This window comes from Cydia pomonella, chromosome 1 (genome assembly GCF_033807575.1).
Source record: "Cydia pomonella isolate Wapato2018A chromosome 1, ilCydPomo1, whole genome shotgun sequence".
Taxonomy (NCBI): domain Eukaryota; kingdom Metazoa; phylum Arthropoda; class Insecta; order Lepidoptera; family Tortricidae; genus Cydia; species Cydia pomonella.
In genome coordinates this window covers 27,873,411-27,892,614 of record NC_084703.1, presented here as the reverse complement: position 1 = coordinate 27,892,614, position 19,204 = coordinate 27,873,411, and the positions used below count along the sequence as shown (strand labels likewise).

The following is a 19,204-nucleotide window of genomic DNA, read 5'->3' as shown; positions in this document are numbered from 1 at the left end:
TTTTACTATTTTAATTTTACTTGAAAGGATTTCAACTACCTAAAATGAATTGATAACCATTATAACACAACTTTATATATTCTTATCAACCAGTATGATTTTGTGAGTTCGATATTATAATAATCAGCGGCGGAAACCCACGGGACGCCGGCCAAAACCAGCGAAAATATGTTTTGCGCTATAATTGAGTTATTCTATTATATCATAAAGTATTCATTATCGATTAGCATTTCTATGATGTTCATTTTTAGTGCTTCGATTAATCGCTATTCTGTTCCGCTGTCTAGAGATTTTCGATCAAGGCCTGTCGACTTCCTTAGAAAGATATGACGCTTCATAATTGCGCATGTGTGGTCTGACGCTCTGGAAATAGATACCAGTTATTAATATAAAAATATTTTGCTACAGCAACATTGCTCCTATCTGACTTTGTCTATTCAACTTTGGGACAAATAAAATCATTTTTATCAAATATTTTGATTTATGTCACACTACCATATGTAAATTATTATTATTTTATATAAATTATTACCTATTTCAGTTTGTCTTTGTCTATGTTCATAAAATCTATGGAGGTCAGAGGCACATATACCCTCCATAAAGCCTTGCACTTGGGTCTGGCCGGTTAGAACATAGACAAAAGTCTGCAATGTCAATGCTGTCAAAGTCATTGACGCAAAACTATTTTCTTTTTCAAAACTATCAGTTTTCATATAAAATGATTAAATAACGATTTATGTTGTTGAAATAGATTTATTGATTAATTTTTAAAATTAAAAATCCACCGCACAGTATCTCCGCTCAGACTCGGTTAAAGTTTAATCCATTGTACTAAACTAAGAAACAACAATTATTTCAAGGTAAGAAATATTTTAATCTATAAATAAAATAAGTGTACTATTGCCAAATTCAAATATATAAATTTAATCTTACCACCCTCTTAAGTCGCACGGCCGCCCTATCTCGTCCAAAATTACAATCTAAATTCATCATAGATGTAAATTCTAACATTGTTTTAGCTGGCAATTTAGAACTCTGGTAGCTATTAGCAAGGTTAGTAATTAGGGACATAGGTTATAGTATTGTTTAAAATGTGACTGTTTTGTTTTAGAGGGTGAACGTGAGCAAAAAATCCTTGGGCGTCATATCATTTCCTTGGAAAGGCTCAAAATCAAAAGGCACGGATCCGACACATAATTGTGACTAGTTGTAGTTTCCCGGTGACCATCAACAAGACCGCTGCACTGAGCTGTGGAGCAGAAAGTGTCCGACAATCGGATAGATGTAATAACAACTTTGTCTGTCATATATTCATGTAATTTTTAGTTTTTTGGGCTGATATATGTGATATGATTACAAGTTACACTAATTGCAATTGTGGAGTAAAATCAGATGTGCCAAAGATCATGTTTTAGATATATAAAAATCTATATTAAATGCAATAAATAGTATATGTATATATATAAAATTGTTTTTATCATGAAAATTTTAATGACTTCTATTTATTGTTATGAAGGTGATCTGGGAATTAAAACATGCGCTAAAAATAGACAACCTAAACAAAAATAACTCCTTAAAAAAATCAAAAGATAATCACACGCACAGGATAGGTTAACTATTTGGTACCCACATCAATAATGAACCGAAATTACCGACCTGTGGTCTCATTGAATAAAATTCATATAGGTATGTAGATATTATATGGAAGTGTCACAGTTAGTTCAACAAGCCCCGTCCGATACATAAATTTGTATAAAAAATGACTTTTTTCCTGCCTATTGTATGTTTTTCGAACGAATTAAGCTCTTTTGATCCTAATATATAGGAATAAAAATATTTATAACTTGATAATAAACTGTATTGTTACCTTTTATATTGAATAAACTTTAAAATATAGATATCATTATCTCTTAGGACAAAAGATGCCTGTGATTTTGATTAATATGTAACATAATATTTTTTTATTTGATAAATACTAATTTAAAAACCCCAACCCCACCTCACCCCAACAAAAACAAAAAATGAAAAAATACAAAAAGAAATTCCGTCGCCGGGATTCGAACCCAGAACCACTAGCTAGAACTGGATCACTACCTACCAAAACCCGCCAGGCTAAACCGGTTGTCAATTTTAGTACTGAGATACAAAGAGAGCGCCACTAGTATAAACGAACTTTTGAAAGGGACATTTTTTTGTATGGAGTTAGCGTTCTTCTCCTAGTGAGTATTATATTCTTTGTTTTCGATATATAACATGATTAAAATCGACAAGTCCACATCCCTAAAATGCACACATACACAGCTTACCCACCATCTAAGTGGCTACGGCTTGAGTATCAATTTTGTACTGAGAACAGGGGGCCTACCACAAAAACCGAAGTTCGCAAATTGCGGGGATCATTCTCTTTTACTTTCACTAAGACGTAATTAGAGTGGCAGAGAAAAATTCCCGCAATTCCTGTACCTGTGCAGTAAAATCTATAAAATAAATCCTTTGTTGAAAGAGCCGGGTACAAAAACAAATTAGAGGCTAAAAACCCATTTTTTTTAATTTTTTCTATAATTTCAACTTGCTGCTTACTAGTTACTCGTACATGTTTAACTGTCGTGACATGTGTGTCACATTGAGTCATCTGTCGTTTATTTTGACAGTATGGAATGTAAAATCTGGCAACATTAGTTTTATGATAGATGTGGTTTAGAGAGAAAGTTTATTACTAGTTTTTAATGTTCGTAGGCGCAAATAAGGATTTAAATTGAGCCAAAATACCATAATAATTATTAATTTTCCAAATAAAAAACAGTATCAAAGTAATTATACTTATTCAATTGAAAAGTAGGAATGAGTGCCATCTGGGGCTGTGCCTGTGTGTAGTGATTGAAGGTATCCTAGCATAGAAGTAGCGAAGACAGAATGCCGAGGGGAGAGCATAGGCCTAGCGTATTGTTAAGCCGCGAGGAGAACGAACAGGTTTTCAGTCTCATCGGACCGAAGTGCCAGGTGCGTACAATCCTTCTACTAAACATCGGCGAGGCCTCGTGATTCAGCGACAAGATTACGTATCTCGCCGTGCCTGTGGATTATCTGTTGATATCAATGCGATTGCGATTGCTTCTACAGCGAATTTTAATTTGGTTTACAAGACATGGCTTGCAGATAGCTTTACAAAGCTCTAGTATTATGGTTTCTTCCATTCTTCTTCTTTTATTATTTATCTTCAACTCTGTGCACCGGCTTTACATAAACAGGAGTGGTTGTAACTCAATGGATGATCTGCTGCCTTATCTCTTATCCTCACTTCCCTGTTATGGGCTATAAATGGTATACCTGCCAGTGGCTGGCCAATTCCACATTTGATGGGATTTAGATTTATGTTGGTCAAAGAAATGATGTGCACAGATTAACAGTCTAAGCTGGTTTGAATGTATTGTCATGTAAATGCAGAGTTGGCAGCATATATGGCTAAGTGTGACAAGTGTCTTATTCTCTTAACCACATAGTTGTGCTTAGATCATTTTGAATAGGGGCTGCCATACCGTACCATATTTTTACTTAAGCTACTACTTAAGTCTAGTCTTTTTAACCCTTTGAACACCAAGAGCCACTAAAGTGGTTGTGGTTTCTCACTATTTGAGATGTTGGTGTGTATGCCACATATTGATCCGAGAGAGAAAGCATTCAAAAGGTTAAAATGGGAAGGGTAGGTTGGCACATGTCAAAATGTGATTTAAACCCTTGGAGTGATAGGTTGTAGACTCCCATATGTTATTTTAATGTCAAATTTGAGTAATTGAAATAAAATTTAAATTCCAATAACTCAAAAATGACATATGCCACTTGAAGCGATAGGGTTGTGACAATTCAAATTAGAAACAATATGACACCAGCAGAATCAATTTGGTAATAAGTTTCGTTTTACATAAACAAACTCAACTAAATTAAAATTTATCTTTTTATTTTTATTAACTAATATTACATATTTTGGTGATTTGTATCTATTATAATGAGATATGTTAAACTTCTTCTTCTTCTTTAGCCCTTCTCTACCCTTCGGGTGTAGGCCTCCTTCATTTTATGCCACTCGTCACGGTTCTGTGCGACCTGGAGACACTTCTTCCCCGCAGTCCTTTTGATGTCGTTGTCCCAACACCACTGGGGTCTACTTTGAGGACGTTTCTCCCCCCATGGTCGCCACTCCAGTAGACGTTTGCTCCACGAATCGGTGTTTCGTGCTATATGACCAGCCCATTCTCACTTCAATCTGGCTACGCGTTTTACAACATCGGTGACCTTGCTTTGCTGTCTCAGCCAATCATTCGTTTTACAGTCTCTCATTGTGATCCCAACTAGTTTTCTCTCTAGCGCCCGTTGGACAATGCTTAACTTATGTAGTATGTCCTTGGTGAAGACCCAGGTTTCAGCTCCATAAGTGAGAACTGGCAGGATACATTGGTCAAATATGTGGGCTTTTTGTTCGGCCTAAAATTTCATTTTGAAGGCAAACTCTAGATTCGAATAGGCTGCCCAGGCCAGTCGTACGCATCTGTTGATCTCATTGGTTTGGTTCCTCTTCCCGGTCACTATCTCTCGTCCCAAATATACGTATTTATCGACAGTTTCGATGGCGGTATTGCCAACTGTGATATTCGCCTTGACTTCCGTATTGGTCATAACTTTTGTCTTGTCTAGATTCATTTCCAGGCCACACCGTATCTCTGAGTTCTTGGATCATCATTGAAGTTCAGCAGGGTCATTTGCCAATAAAACAATGTTGTCAGCAAACTGCAAGTTATTTAAGCAACAACTCAATATATTCAATCCACGATTTTCCCAGTTGTGGCTTTTTAAGATATCCTCTAGGACCAGAGTAAACAATTTTGGCGAGAGCTTATCTCCTTGTCGTACGCCTTTCTCAATCCTAACTGGCTCAGTCAGTGGGGGTAGGTTGACTTTTAAGGTGGCTCTCTTGTACATATTGAGCAATATATCGGTAATCTATATGAGCATTTTGTAGAGATTCTAACGACCATGTTTCAACATGTTAAACTACCAAGATATATATATTTTTAGGCCTATTAGGATTCAAGTTATTATTGTTGAAAAAGGATAGGTCTGAAATGTCAATGCAATGAAAAAAAAAACAAATAGGAGGAATATTGACAGTCCATATTATGATATAAATGGATAATTGCATACTGTAAGGTCCCACTAGGTCCTACTAGTACAAATTGTACAGTCGAGTTCAGTAACATCTTTACAAGCCAATGTTTCAAAAATATATTTGTTTATTTTGAGGAATGCATCAGAGCGTCAACATACAATGCAATAAATAAACTTTAATCTCAGGGATTGCACTCTAATGGAAGCGGAAAAACTGCTTTTCAAACTGCTGCAGTCACAGAATTATGCCGACACTGAAGAAGCATTTGATAAATCATTTTGTTTCAATTTTATTATTAGCCTTAGTTTTAAGTTTAGTACTAGCTGTAGATAATTTCTTACCAAATGTTAGAATTTAAATATTAACTTGTTCTGATATTTAAGTTGTAATTGGTTCCCTGCGATACAGGATGTTGCAAAGTGCAGAGACCCCTGGTATGTCTGTAAACATAAAATAAAAGATCTTTACCCTATGCCTCTAAGACACTGGCAATAAGGTTGTGTAAATATATTTTTGGAATGTTGGCTTGTAATGATGTTTGTGAAGGGACCATACCATAGTTTTTGGATTTAAAATGTATGGAAAATATTTGATAGCCAGTGTACAGTCCCCAACAGGATATTAAAGCAACCGAGGTGCTCAAAAATATCTGAACATGCACACTATCTAATGCCTTGAAAATAGAGGTGTGTTAAGATGTTTGTATACCTGATGGTGATTATACCAAGTACATTACAAGAACTATAAAGATTTTCTTAATATAGAAATTATGGAATTTTAGGCTTCACTTTCAATTGAAATAGACAGATAAAGGCTTTTCAAAGTAAGTATGTATGTGGCTTGCCACAGACATACCCAAAAAGGCATAAGTTTCTTAACTGCCTAAAATTAAGCGAGCCATTAGAAATTTACCATGCATTTTCAAAAAGCTAGTCTATACCGCCTGCCTTAATGACATGAATTACCAATAGACTTGAAAATAGAGATGGGCCGAAAAGTTACACAGAAATGGAAAAATATTTTCAAATAAATCAATAAGCAGCCCTTGAAAATATTTCTAAAAATATTAATTGAATGAGGTGTCATTACTTATAAGATAATAATTTATTTATAATTGATTTCATTTTCTGACATTTAATAGTGATATAGTTATACTACTTATTTTTTCTTTAAGTACATTTAGGATTTTATACACTTTAAAAAAGTACCAAACCTTAGATAATTGCATTGTAACTAACTTGGTATTACAAAATGATAATATTAGTTAATTTTATAGTTGTACAATACCATAAGGATATTTTATTAAGTGTTATTATATGTATACAGTCAAAAGGGGTAAAACAAACCAATTAATTAAAATAAATTAAGTATACATATAAACCTTACAACAATATTGCCACAATATTTACATTAAATTGGACATATCAATATATTTACCCTCTACTCTAAGGCATACAAAAAACTTGATTGAAAAAGAAACCTTTTCTCTTTCTGTAAAACAACTAAGGAAATGATAAAGGTTAGTACAGAAAATGTTGAAATTCCATGTACGGAAAAGGAAAACCACGGAATCATTATGCCGCCGGAGTTTACGTGTTGCTAGGCAGTTATCACTTGTCATTATGTACTACGATTTTTCTGGACTCTCGTTTCAGTGGCATATAAGATAGTGGTGTGTTCTTCACAGGGTATGTTTAATGTTCCAAGAAGTCGTCTTGGTGGCGTTAGTCGCGAAGGCTCGAGCCTGCACACCTTGAGCCTTTTTAAAATATAACTAGCTCTTAGCTCAACACTATTAAATTTTTAGCGTTCCATACCTTAAAAGGCAAAAACGGGACCCCCCTTTGTTGTCCGTCTGTTTATCAAGACTAATGTTGTGCCGTTAGTAAATTACCATTACCAGTAATTTCCCATTTTAGAATATTCCAAGTAAATTCCCATTGTTCCCGATAATATTCCCAAAAGCAGGTAATATACAATACCTGTGGATTTATTACTGTTCTTGCGTTATACTTAGTTAATTTAAATGGCTTCATTATGTTTACTTTTTTTTTATCTCTCGTAGCATGTGCTATGTCTTTCACTCAGATTTCTTAGCGAAAAGTTGCAAATTTTTTTGTTTTACCCTTTACTCCGTGCTTACAGTTACAGCACGCTAATCGTGCGATGCAAGATGCTTATTCGTGTACGTAAGCATGTATGTGATGAGTATGCGGCCTGTTTTTAAGAAACTGTATTTGTGACAATGAAGCCAAAGAGCAAAGTTTTGGCTCATTTTACTGATAAAATTGCAACCAATCAACAATAAAACACACGTGTAGTTTTTGCTAAACTGTTTACCACTTAGAATATTCCACAAAAATTGCGGGTTATATATTAAAATACAAATCAAGCCCAACGGACATCAAAGATGAATTCATATAATATAAAAAATCCTTCAACGTCTGACTGTTGTTGATAAAACCAAATTATATAGAAAAAAACAGTCAAGTACGAGTTCGATTCGTTCGTTCAACGAAGAAAATTGTTTTGTAATGTTCAATTTGAGCTCCTTCAAATGATATCCAACTTGACCTATAGCAGAAAATAAAAAATAAACAGAAGGTCCGTTCCCTCCGTTCTTGAAAATACATACCTAAACTTGCCCGACTCACTAGGGTTGCTTTAGTATTAATTTCGAATTTTAAAAAGGAGTAGGTAATATAAGTTTACAGTCATACATAGGTACACCGATTCGTTTATACATACATCTTATCATGTTTACATTCCTTAGAGACTGCATTTTGACGTACATGACAGTAGGTACCTACGTAGCGGCGGGGACGTCAAGTGAGCAACGCGCGCACAGCCGCCCGACTAAGCTGCCCGAGAGTGCCCGAGAATGTCTGTAATTTTTTTTTTTATACCTCGACGGTGGCAAGCAAGCATACGGCCCGCCTGATGGTAAGCAGTCACCGTAGCCTATGGACGCCTGCAACTCCAGAGGTGTTACATGCGCGTTGCCGACCCTTTAAAAATATGTACACTCCTTTTTTGAAGAACCTTATACTGTAGACCCTCGGGAAAACCTCGGCAGGTAGCTCATTCCACAACCGGAGCGTGCGCGGGAGGAAGTTCCTCTTAAACCGCACAGTGCGTGACCATTTAGGTTCTAGGGTGTGAGGATGAACACCCTGCCGACGGCGGGCGGTGCGGTGATAGAAAGTAGCCGTGGGCATCATGTCAAACAATTCTTCAGAGCACAGCCCATTGTACAAGCGGTAGAACACACATAAGGAGGCAAGGTCTCTCCTTAGACTTAAAAGTTCAATACCGCTTGTGAGTTTAGCGATGTGACAGAGGGACCGAGTCTTTGGTACGGAACCCTAAAAAGACGGGTAGTCTATTTCGCGGGCGAGATACTGTTGCGCCTCTCATGTGCTAAGCGTACAGTGGTAACAACAATCAGGTTAATGTGTTTCAAACATTTTGATTTAGTGTAAGTGTAAAACTAATTTCATGAATGACGTATAACAACTTAACTTACGAGTATCATCAGTAGTAATAGTAGTTTGTGAGTGCTAATGAAAGGCATAAAAATACGATTGTGGGTTTATGAAACAAATGAAATGAGTTTCATAAAACGATCACATGAGAATTTTAATGCCTAATTATGTACAGTTATATACCTACACTGCTTTATCTACATCCATATCATTATTTTCAACACAACAAACTATTAAATTTTATACTTACAAATTAATTAAAAGATAAACAAAAAGTGAAATGGCTGTAAATTTAAACTTTTTTCACGTATATCCGTAGTTTTTTTATTCAGAGACAAACTAGAGTCGGTGGCCGAATGCCATATCGTTCGATATCAAGTAACATGCAAGATTTGTCAAAATTGTTTGCATTAAACTTTTCATTTCCATTAAAACGTTACCTCGACTGATATTAGAATAGAGTTAAAATCAAATTTCTTTGTTTCTCAGAGATGTCCTAAATTTGAATGTAATTAAAATATCGGCTCTCGATACGGTAAAGTAAAAATTACGAGTCAACCATAGATGAAGGTTTGTTAATAGTGTCTGTGCAGAAAGAGAAGAGTTGTATGATTTGAGGGCATGCCAGTAGGAATTGCAAACCGGCCGGACCGGATCCGGATTGGTATAGGAATATATAAGTTAATTAAATGACATATTTTTCTAGTTTTTTGCGTAATACGTATTCCTAAATCTATAATTTGAAGTTAATAAAATAACTTCTTAACAATAAAATAGAACTTAGTAGTAAAAAGTGTTACAATGTCAATATCACTTTAAAAATAAAAGGTTTTTTATTATATTTAACCATTCGGAAGTGCTCAAATTTTCGTTTACAATTTTATTATAATTTTGATTAGTTTCCAAAGCCCGATGAGGGGATGTGGGGTGGGAAATAAAACTTGTTGAAAGGACAAGTTTTCGTAACTGTTCTCTGATTGAATTCTTTGTAACGTTGACATCCATTCTAGTAACAAAAGAAGACATTTTACTTTTAATTCCAATATTACCTTGTTCTATTTTTTTTTTGTCCGAGAAAGTAGTAAACTGTATGATTAAATAAAATAATAATTTACAGAAAAGTATATTGGTCAAATTATAGGGAACACAACACGACACGACGATCTCATACGCAAAATAATAGTGTAGGATTTAAAACCATCGCGGAAAGGGACTTCCTAAGAAAAAATACATGGATCAAATAAAGAATTGGCTAGACGTAGAGTAGCACGTACCAGGAGATAAAGGAAATTGCATAAGATTGGATGAAATTGTAAAGATAAAAGATTCTCTCTTAAATTTGAATAAAAAAGAATCTATAATTTATCATATACATATATATATAATGGAAGTAAACTAAACATTATCAATATTATTAAATATTCATTCACACATATTGATGAGCCCAACTCTAGTCAGTTGAGAACCGCCGACGTAATCCCGTTCATTTGTTTGGTTTTAATCTCCTATCACAACATTATGACATAACATTAACCTTCTCTTTAGCATAAATTAAAAATTCTTTCCATGGCATCTCCATTCTTTAATTTTTCCTTCTGTTACAGTATTTATGTAATCGTCATATCGTGCCACCAATAAAGAAGAAGAAATCCTCTCCTGTTCCCAGTCATCTTCATAATAAATATATTTTTATCTCACTAAATTTAAACTTTTTCATTCGTTTTCTGTTTTGTTCAACTACATATCTCTCATCCGTCGCCTTTTCCTCTTCTAAAACGCACAGCGCGTGCTGTATTTAGGCATTTTTTAATTTTACCGGATCCGGTGATTTTTACCGGATCCGGTAGGTCCTGAAAAGTGCCGGATCCGGCCGGATTACCGGATCCGCCGGACCGGATTGCAATCCCTACATGCCAGTGCTATTTTATTTTGCTAAGCTGACAACACTGCCACGTAATTATAGTACGACACTAAAGATCATGAGTGAATTGAGTCCCGTTATACCGGCGTTTTACCACGGCTCACTAAGAGGAGCCTAGCGTGGCCTATTCCTATGAATTAGCACAGGCATTAGTTTTCACGCAAGTTACAGCCATTTCCCCTTCTACCAAAGTTATATAAATAAACTAGCTTTTTCCCGCGGTTTCGCCCGCGTACTAAGCAAAAAAAAAGGTTCTCAGTTTGACCCGTATGTTTGTATGATCGCATGTAGGTATGTATGTTTGTCCGCGATTATTAGATTTAGAATCATGTTCTGAAAAATGCATTAAGTGTTCAACAACTTTGGACTTGTTGTTGTTCTTGTTGTTGTTTGGACTTGTGTGTAAGTGTTATGAATCTTTTTGCCATGTTTGAAGGTGGTAGCAATAGAACCAAACTTTTAGGTGAACTTACACGGGAGCACGCCACATATGTAGAACTGACCGTGGGAGAAACAGTCCTGTCGTAGGTCTACTCCGGCGAATTTGAGAGTTTCCCCTGCGACTTATTTATGGACATGGAGAAACAGACCTTCAGGGGAAACTGGAGCCTTTTGAAATCATAGGGAAAATAAGTAAAAATAATGCATGGAAAAACCTATCTATTACCTACAGTATAAACAACAAACTGAACTAAACTATCACACTTACCTACACAAATTTACCTACAATAGGTATACGTACTAAGGAAATGTAAACCTACTAAGAAAAAAGAAAGAATAGGGAATATTACGTGGAACTGCGCAGGGGGCGCCACTACCACAATCCATCAAAATAAATCTACCGCGAAACAAGACTACTCCCTCCTCTCGTCCCGCGGCGCCAAACTCCAGGGAATCAGGGACATACCGTCCGGTCTCTTGCCGTCGTCTCTGGCTACGCCAGTTGGCTCCAGTAGAGCTGGCACGTTGACGGATGCAAGAGACCGGCGGATTATGTCATTCAGTGCGGCGTGCCTCGAAAAGCGGCCAGCACTTTTTTGACAGGATAACCCGTAGTGTCCTAATTCGTCGACTTCACTACCGCAAGGGCACCTGTGTGGAGCACAGATGCGAACTCCAAGCCGAAGACAGGTCGCGATGCGGAGGGTGTCCGGCGTGAGGAAGGCTCCAGTGTTTGGTGAAGGATACGCCCGGAGCGACTCACCGGACTCCTTCGACGCCGAAGCCAGTAGTCTGGCCCGTTCGCGACCTGTACTACGGCTTAGGAGGGAAGTAACTGAAATTTGGCACATGATGTCGCCCCAGCTCCTTTGGTAATTTGGATGAGTTGGGAAGTCCTTACTCGGGCAAGCACTTGACCAAGCTTTCTTGGCTTCATCCAAACCCTGTAGGATTTTTCCTATGAGACTTGCGGAGCTGTGGACTGAAGGCAAAAAAGCTGGCTGGGATACACTAGAAATTTTTCTGATCCCTAGCCCACCATGACGGATGGGTAGGGATGCTCCGGTCCAGGAATGGTCGCAGACCTGAATGTTGAGAATGGATTCCAAAGTCGACTTGATAAGGTCATCTAAAGGTATAATAATATTTTCGAATTTCCAAATAGGGCTACAGCGAATGATTTATGTCAATTTAGGGACAAAAAGGCAGAATTTAAGGATTGAAATTGCGTACTGCGGGCTTATTTCGAGAATTCGAAGAGACGGTTTGAATAGTTTTTGAATTTAGAAATTAAATTTTGTATATAATTTGGTAAAGAGTCTTTGAAAATAGGAGACCCCAGGAGGAAAAGTGATTCGCGATTAACTATTTTTATGTTCGGAGTTAGGGAGTTGAATTTTCGTTCAATGTTATTGTGATTAGGGATGGAATTTGGGAAGTACAGTTCACATTTGCTAAAATTTAATTCAAGACCTATGTTCCTAACTTGGTCTTGATTGTTTACAGATCGGAAAAAACAGTATCTACGTCACCTCTTTCCATCCAGGGTTCCATCATCTAGGTACCACACGTTAAATTTGGAATTTAGTGTTTTGATAATAGGGTTAATTGCCAAAGAGAATATTGCTGGCCCGAGCGGGTCACCCTGCTGACAGCTAACTTCTGAAGAAAGCACGTTTTCGCGATATAATATTTTTGTAGGATCTGCGTAGGATAGGAGATAGTTGTAAATTTCGGGTAGGTTATGTTTTGTTTCTGTCAGCAGGATGTCTCTATTTACCGAGTTGAAGGCATTTTTAACATCGATTTTGATCAACACTTCGGAAGTCGTGTTAGAGAGGTACGTGCGCAGGGAGTGTACGGCTGCTTCGCACCCCCGTTTGGTGCCAAAGACTAGTTGTATCGGTTCAAAATGAGCTTTTAATTTAGATATTATATGCCGAACTGCTAATTTAGATGCGAGACGCCGAAGTGTTGTACCAACGGCTATTGGTCTCACCCCTCCGTCTTTTTTGTTTGATGTCTATGTCAGGGTTAATGTTTCCTGTATACATTTTATTTATTTTGTTACGGAATTTAGAAGCTGTTCACCAACATCGCCTGAAGAATGTGAAATGAGGTCTTTCAGATGTTGGGGTGAGATTCCGTCTAGGCCTGTTGCGGATCCAGTTTTAAAAGAAGCAATGGCATCGAGGGTTTCTTTACTATTGATTTGGAGACATACCTGGCTAGCCGTTGGTGGGTCGAGAAAATATGGGGTTGAAGGAGCTGGAGGGTGTTTAGTCTGTAAGGCCTGAAGGGTGTCTAGATTGTCTGGCGACAGCGGGTCGCTTGTAAAAAGGAGACTGGCTGCACCTTTTAAATCCCCGTCGCTGATTTTGTTTTCAATATGCTTTCGGCGATCAAATAGTCTCGGATTCTTATGTGTGTTTGTTGTGGAGGGCGGAAAAGTTTGATTATAGCAGTTGTTTTTAATTTTATGTGTAAGTGAGGTATTAGAGTCATCTTCATTGAAGTGAAGCGTGCGGTATGAGAACAGGGGGAGATTGTGCCAGTCATCGATGCTATTATTTTCTATGCATGATTCAATGAGTTTGGAAAGATTGGTTGCTACAATGATTCAAGCGCCACGCGGGACTCTTTTAACTACTGGGATACTATGTTTTAAGTTGCTGAGATGAAGATGAAATGGAACAGCTGGATTGTTAGTGGCGTAAGGTATGGGGGCTGAAGTGCCAGGGCTATTAGGAGTGATATTTTGAGTGAGGCAGTTTCTGTGTGATTTCGTGAAATGTATATAAAGTTGCGACCAGACCGCAGCTTAAAAAACGGTCACGATACGGAATCGCAGTGACGCGTCGTATGCGTACCGTTTTTGACGCATGCTCCCCACACCGCTGCTTAAAATACGCTGACGCACCGTAAATTGATCTGCGTTAAAATCGCAAAAAATATTACACGGAGATCTTATGGCAGACACCACACCGGTGACGTAAAAGACGCAACTGTTTTGCGAACAAAAAAGATTCGCGTGAAGCACGTCACTGCGATTCCGTACCGTCACCGTTTTTTAAGCAGCGGTGTGGGGAGCATGCGTCAAAAACGGTACGCATACGACGCGTCACTGCGATTCCGTATTGTGACCGTTTTTTAAGCTGCGGTCTGGTCGCACCTTAATGTTGCAAACATTATATGTGTGAGTCGCAAGTAAAGGAAAAGTTTCTGATATAAATTACTTGTTGTAGTATTTTTACAACGTGCTTTTTATCAGCTGATAAATGCCAAGTTTGCTTTTTTTTATTCATGTAAATTATTATATTTTTAATGAATAAACGTAGTGATTTTGTGTCAGAGACTAACTACTTAAGGGAATAAATTAAAATTGGTAATAATTTAATACAGCATAAATACCCGTCATAGCGGAAACACGTTCTATGACTTTTTGTTTCGATTTCAAACTTATAGCTCGTTTTTCCCGCTGACAAAACTGTATAATATCAAATATTATTTCCCTTGTGGAATTACTTATGTATGGTTTTACCCCGTATCTACGTTATTTTATACATAAACCTTTGTAAATAAAAATCCACAATGACATATAAACGACAGAAGTTTGTTTACTTTTTATAAGACAGCGAAGTTTTTATTGGTATATAAAATTGATAATGCTAGTTCCCGTTTCTGCCACGACGTTTCTCTTTCCGCACAGAGTCTAAGCCATTAGCTTATCGCTTCTGAACATATTGTAGGGAACTTATGATATGAAAGAAGATAAAAAAGTTGATGTATTAGACAATAAGTAGACAGCCGCGTAGAACTTAAAGGCAAAAAATAAAAATACTGATACCAATTTTTATACTAAGAATGTAGATTTCGGTCCATATATTTGACATAGAGAAATATAAGTAAAGAAAGAGTGGTAACTCCATACATCAGTTTTCTTACCAAAACGCGAGTTATTCCGTAGTCGACATCTAACATCAAGTAGTGGATTTATCAGTACAGCTACTTGACACCAGGGGGCCTACCGCGAAAATCGAAATTCGCAAATTGTGGGGGATCTTTCTCTTTTACTCTCTCTAAGACGTAATTAGAGTGACAGAAAAATGCCCGCAATTGACGAACTTCAGAACTTCGATTGTCGCGGTTATAGCCCAGACTTCACAAGTATCGCGACTTAAGAAAATTATACTGCCAAGACAGTTTAAAACTAATATTACAAGCAGAAGATGGAGTTGAAAATAGAGTTCTGGCTAACCCGGTTATAATATTAGCTGAAATTTGTTGAGCATTAGAGTTTTCATTATTCGCGACATCTATTGTCAACTAGCAGTACTGATAAATTCCGCTACTGGACGCTAGATGTCGACTACGAAATAACTCGCGTTATGGTAAGAAAACTGATGTATGGAGTTACCACTCTTTCTTTATTTATATTTCTCTATGATAAAGCTGTTTAGCTTGATACGTAGATAATAATGTCCTTGTTATTTTATTGCAGAGCTTAGCAACGGCAGTAGTTCAGTTGTTTACTACAGAGGGACCAGCACATTCAGAATGGAAGAAAAAGGATACTGGCATCTTGTGCTTGGTGAAGGACAACAGCAAGCGGTCGTACTTCTTCCGCATTTACTGCCTCTACAGGAAGGCAATGATATGGGAACATGAAGTGTACTTGCAGATTGAATATAAACACCCGAGGCCTTATTTGCATACGTTTGAAGCTGAAGTAAGCACTTAGCTTTGTTTTAATGGAAAAAATCGTTTTGAATATGTGGTTGTTTTGAGAAATAGTTTAGACTGTTACAAAATGTATTTGTTAACTTTCAGGACTATATGACAGCTTTTAATTTTGCCAATGAAGATGAAGCGAAGGTCCTCAGAAATATCCTCATTGAGAAGATTGAATTAAGGAAGCAAAAGCGTGAAGGTTTGATTTTTTAATATTTGTACACAGGAAGTATAATACATGTGAAGTTTATAAATCATAATGCGGTTAAAATTCAATCAAATTCTGACCTAAAATTTTTTTTTATGAACACGTTTTAAAAACATTTATTTTCCCTCGACCTACACATATTAAAACTGTAAACAATCCACGTCTTTATAAGGTCATAAAAACAGCATTGAAAAAAATGACAAGCTTCGCTATATCGTGTGATAACAAGGTATGGAATGACTTTACCAATGTAATATAGTTGTTGTGGGCAGGCCAACATTGCGCTTGCTTTCAGGGTTTTCACTAAATTGAATGTAGATGAAAAAATAACACTTCTCCTGCCGACCACGATCCTTCTTATCTCTTGATCTTACTCAACTTGATATCTATATCATTTAAGCTACTAGGCCAAGTTTGGTATCGTATAAATCGGGGATGCCGAATTCATTTATGGTATCATATTGACGCCATTCCATGAAAACGGATGTGTAGGTTTGTATGAGGAATCAATAACCGCCGATTTAGATGAAATCTACGTCTATATCTTTGATTTAGTTGAAAATTATACCAAATGTACTGAACCCTAAAAACGACTAGATATATGCATAGATAGCTCGCTTAAAACTTATCATAAATGGGTTTATATCGATGTATGGAGTGAGCATGCTAAACGTATTTACCTATTTCTCTATGGTAGGTACAATCCGAAATGAATTAACTTTCATGTTTTACAAAAAAAATACTTCCGTTTGGCCAAAGTACTTCTCGCCTTATTTCACTTCCCAATAAACATATCGCAATAGTTTCATTTCGCAAATTAATCTTTGGCAAATTTACACTTCGCAAATAATTTGCTTGGTCAAATTATCATTTGGCATAATTTTATTTTGTCAAATTTTATTAAGAAAAAACTTATTTAACAAACTTTTTTATAGGCAAAGTTTTTATTCTAAAAAGATGTTTGATTTAATTGTCACTTCGCAAATTTGGCAAATAAGTATCTATATTTAAATATGTATTTTTTTTTTTGTGTTAGAGTTTTTATTTTTTATATGACGAGTTAATTCTACTCAGATTCACGTGCTTTTTCCGTTTTTACCGAGAAAAACCTGTCCCAATTTTTTGTCTTCTTCATAGAAGACCTAACGGACAAATATAAAATAAATAAATAACTTAAATGCAAGTTGGGGGGTACCGCTTTATGAAGAAATATATAATGATAATTTATTTTATTTTATATAAAACTATACACGTATTCCAAAATATAAAACCAACAAATGATGAAATATATTTAATATCAAAAATAATGAAACTATAATTCAGTTTCTACCAAAAACATTTACTATTTAAAGTAATGGCAAAGACATATTTTATATCTACAATATTTTTTACCATCAAAATGTGAAACCATATTAATTTACAATTAATACATCAATGGACGCAATTCTGCAAACGTGAACCAACCCACACATAAATACTATCCTAAAAAATGTTTCTAGTTAGTGCAGTCAGACTCTTACTAAACGCGATTACTATATAATTTTCACGTCAGCAGCTCAAACAAGGTCAATTTACTGCTTAAAAACAGTGACCAGCATTTTACTACATATATTTAAGCTACAGGGTGTACTGAATCATCAGTACTTAAACAAATAACCCTACTTTCTGGTTAAGTCGCAGTCGAGTAAAATGTTAATACTAGGGTATATCACGTACAAATATATAGTTAAAAGTTGAATTCATATTCCTCCGAGTTTCCTATTAAGAGAATGTCCCCTGGAAGTGTATAAGCGCTAAACTTAGATCCAGCAAGTATTTTCTATAACAAGATGTATTTTTTCCGCAAAGATATCAAGGACTTTTTCGTGTAGAATTTAATAAGCTTTAATGTTGCCCTACACCTTATTTACATAAAGAACGTGAATTTTGAGTAAAAGGCAAATTTCTCCTGGATGGTACACATCTTCCAAGATGGCTGCGATTCCTCGAAGTCCCCAAATGTCAAATGGTGTGGGCATGAAAAAGGGGCCTTTAATTTGTATACATACCAAATTTCATGACTGTTCCAGAGATTTCGAGGTTGGCCCTAATCCGATTGTGCTAATAATACTATTTCCTAAATTGAAACCGCGTTTAGTAACAGCACTAACCAAACGCCATTATTTTTTGGATCCTAGTTAGGATGCCAGATAGGACGATAGAATTAAATAAGGTGTGTATTTAATATGTCTAAGTGCTTAAAACGCTTTACACACCTTACTTAATTCAGTCTTCCTAACTAGCATCCTATCTAATAGAAAATTTACCAGTCACACTACACTAAATTGTTTACTGAATCTTAATTACTGAATTTTTGTTTTATGTTCAAATAAATATATCTAATTCTAAAAAGTTTATTAGATATACTATTTTAACGGTTATGGTTCACCAAATCACATCCATTCGCGTAAATTTAAGATCATCATACATATTATAAATATGATTACACTTTTCAACAGAAAGCAAAAATAATAATATTCGCAATTAAAGAAAAATAATATAAATACTATAGCGCTCTATTGAGATGTAAATCGTATGCCATGCAATATTTTGGGAAATGAAAGGCTAACGGTACATTTGACTAAATAATTTGGTAAAATGAAAGTTGACGAAGTAATTTTTTGCTAAACAATAACTTGCCAAAAAAGGGTTTAGCTAACTGTATAATAATTGGGATAAGTTGTTTTACCAAACATTTATTTTGGGAAATGATAATTTGGGTATAATAGTTTGGGCAGTGAAACTTTGGGAAAAGATTTTTGGCCATTCATTAGTAAACCAAAAATACGACTTATTTTTCCTTATAAAATAATTTTCTTTTAAACTTTGTTTTATTTAAAACGTCACCTTTACTGAGTCACAAGTGATGACTATAAAAATCAATAATTAATTGTCCTCTGTTAGTTAAGGCATTTTTTTATAGTTTCATAGCATTGAAACTTACTATTTGTTTCAATTCGCGGTTATATTAAAATTACAAGCTGTAATTTAAAACTTAAACAACTAGTGGCTCTATGAGCCATAGTTCTCGCGATCAGCTTAAAAATGTACAAAATACTTCGTTGAGTCATTAAAAATTATCATTTATCACAGCGAACTCAAAGTCATTTATATCAATTTCCGCTATTTGTAACATTTTCCAAAAAACGAACCGACAGAAAATGCGGAGGAGAACACCCGTCTCTTGACCTGCGGAGGAGAACACCCGGACATACGAA

General features: G+C 36.0%; 1 protein-coding gene and 1 long non-coding RNA gene across 3 annotated transcripts in view; both read left to right on the top strand.

Annotated features, from left to right (window-relative positions):
- Positions 1-699: 699 nt before the first annotated feature.
- On the top strand, positions 700-1,468 carry LOC133527858 (uncharacterized). The gene is made up of 2 exons (XR_009800926.1): positions 700-860; positions 1,112-1,468. It is a non-coding gene; the product is annotated as an uncharacterized LOC133527858 (long non-coding RNA).
- A 914-nt stretch (positions 1,469-2,382) lies between these two features.
- Positions 2,383-19,204, top strand: part of LOC133527696 (actin nucleation-promoting factor WASL-like) — a 51,913-nt gene continuing 35,091 nt past the window's right edge. Inside the window, exons 1-3 of one of the 2 annotated variants that reach the window (XM_061864823.1) lie at positions 2,383-3,000; positions 15,510-15,737; positions 15,839-15,938. In XM_061864823.1, coding sequence (XP_061720807.1) covers positions 2,914-3,000; positions 15,510-15,737; positions 15,839-15,938 — 415 coding nt within the window. In that variant the 5' untranslated portion in view covers positions 2,383-2,913. The remainder of the gene's footprint in view (positions 3,001-15,509; positions 15,738-15,838; positions 15,939-19,204) is intronic. The other variant, XM_061864832.1, reaches the window with a different exon arrangement.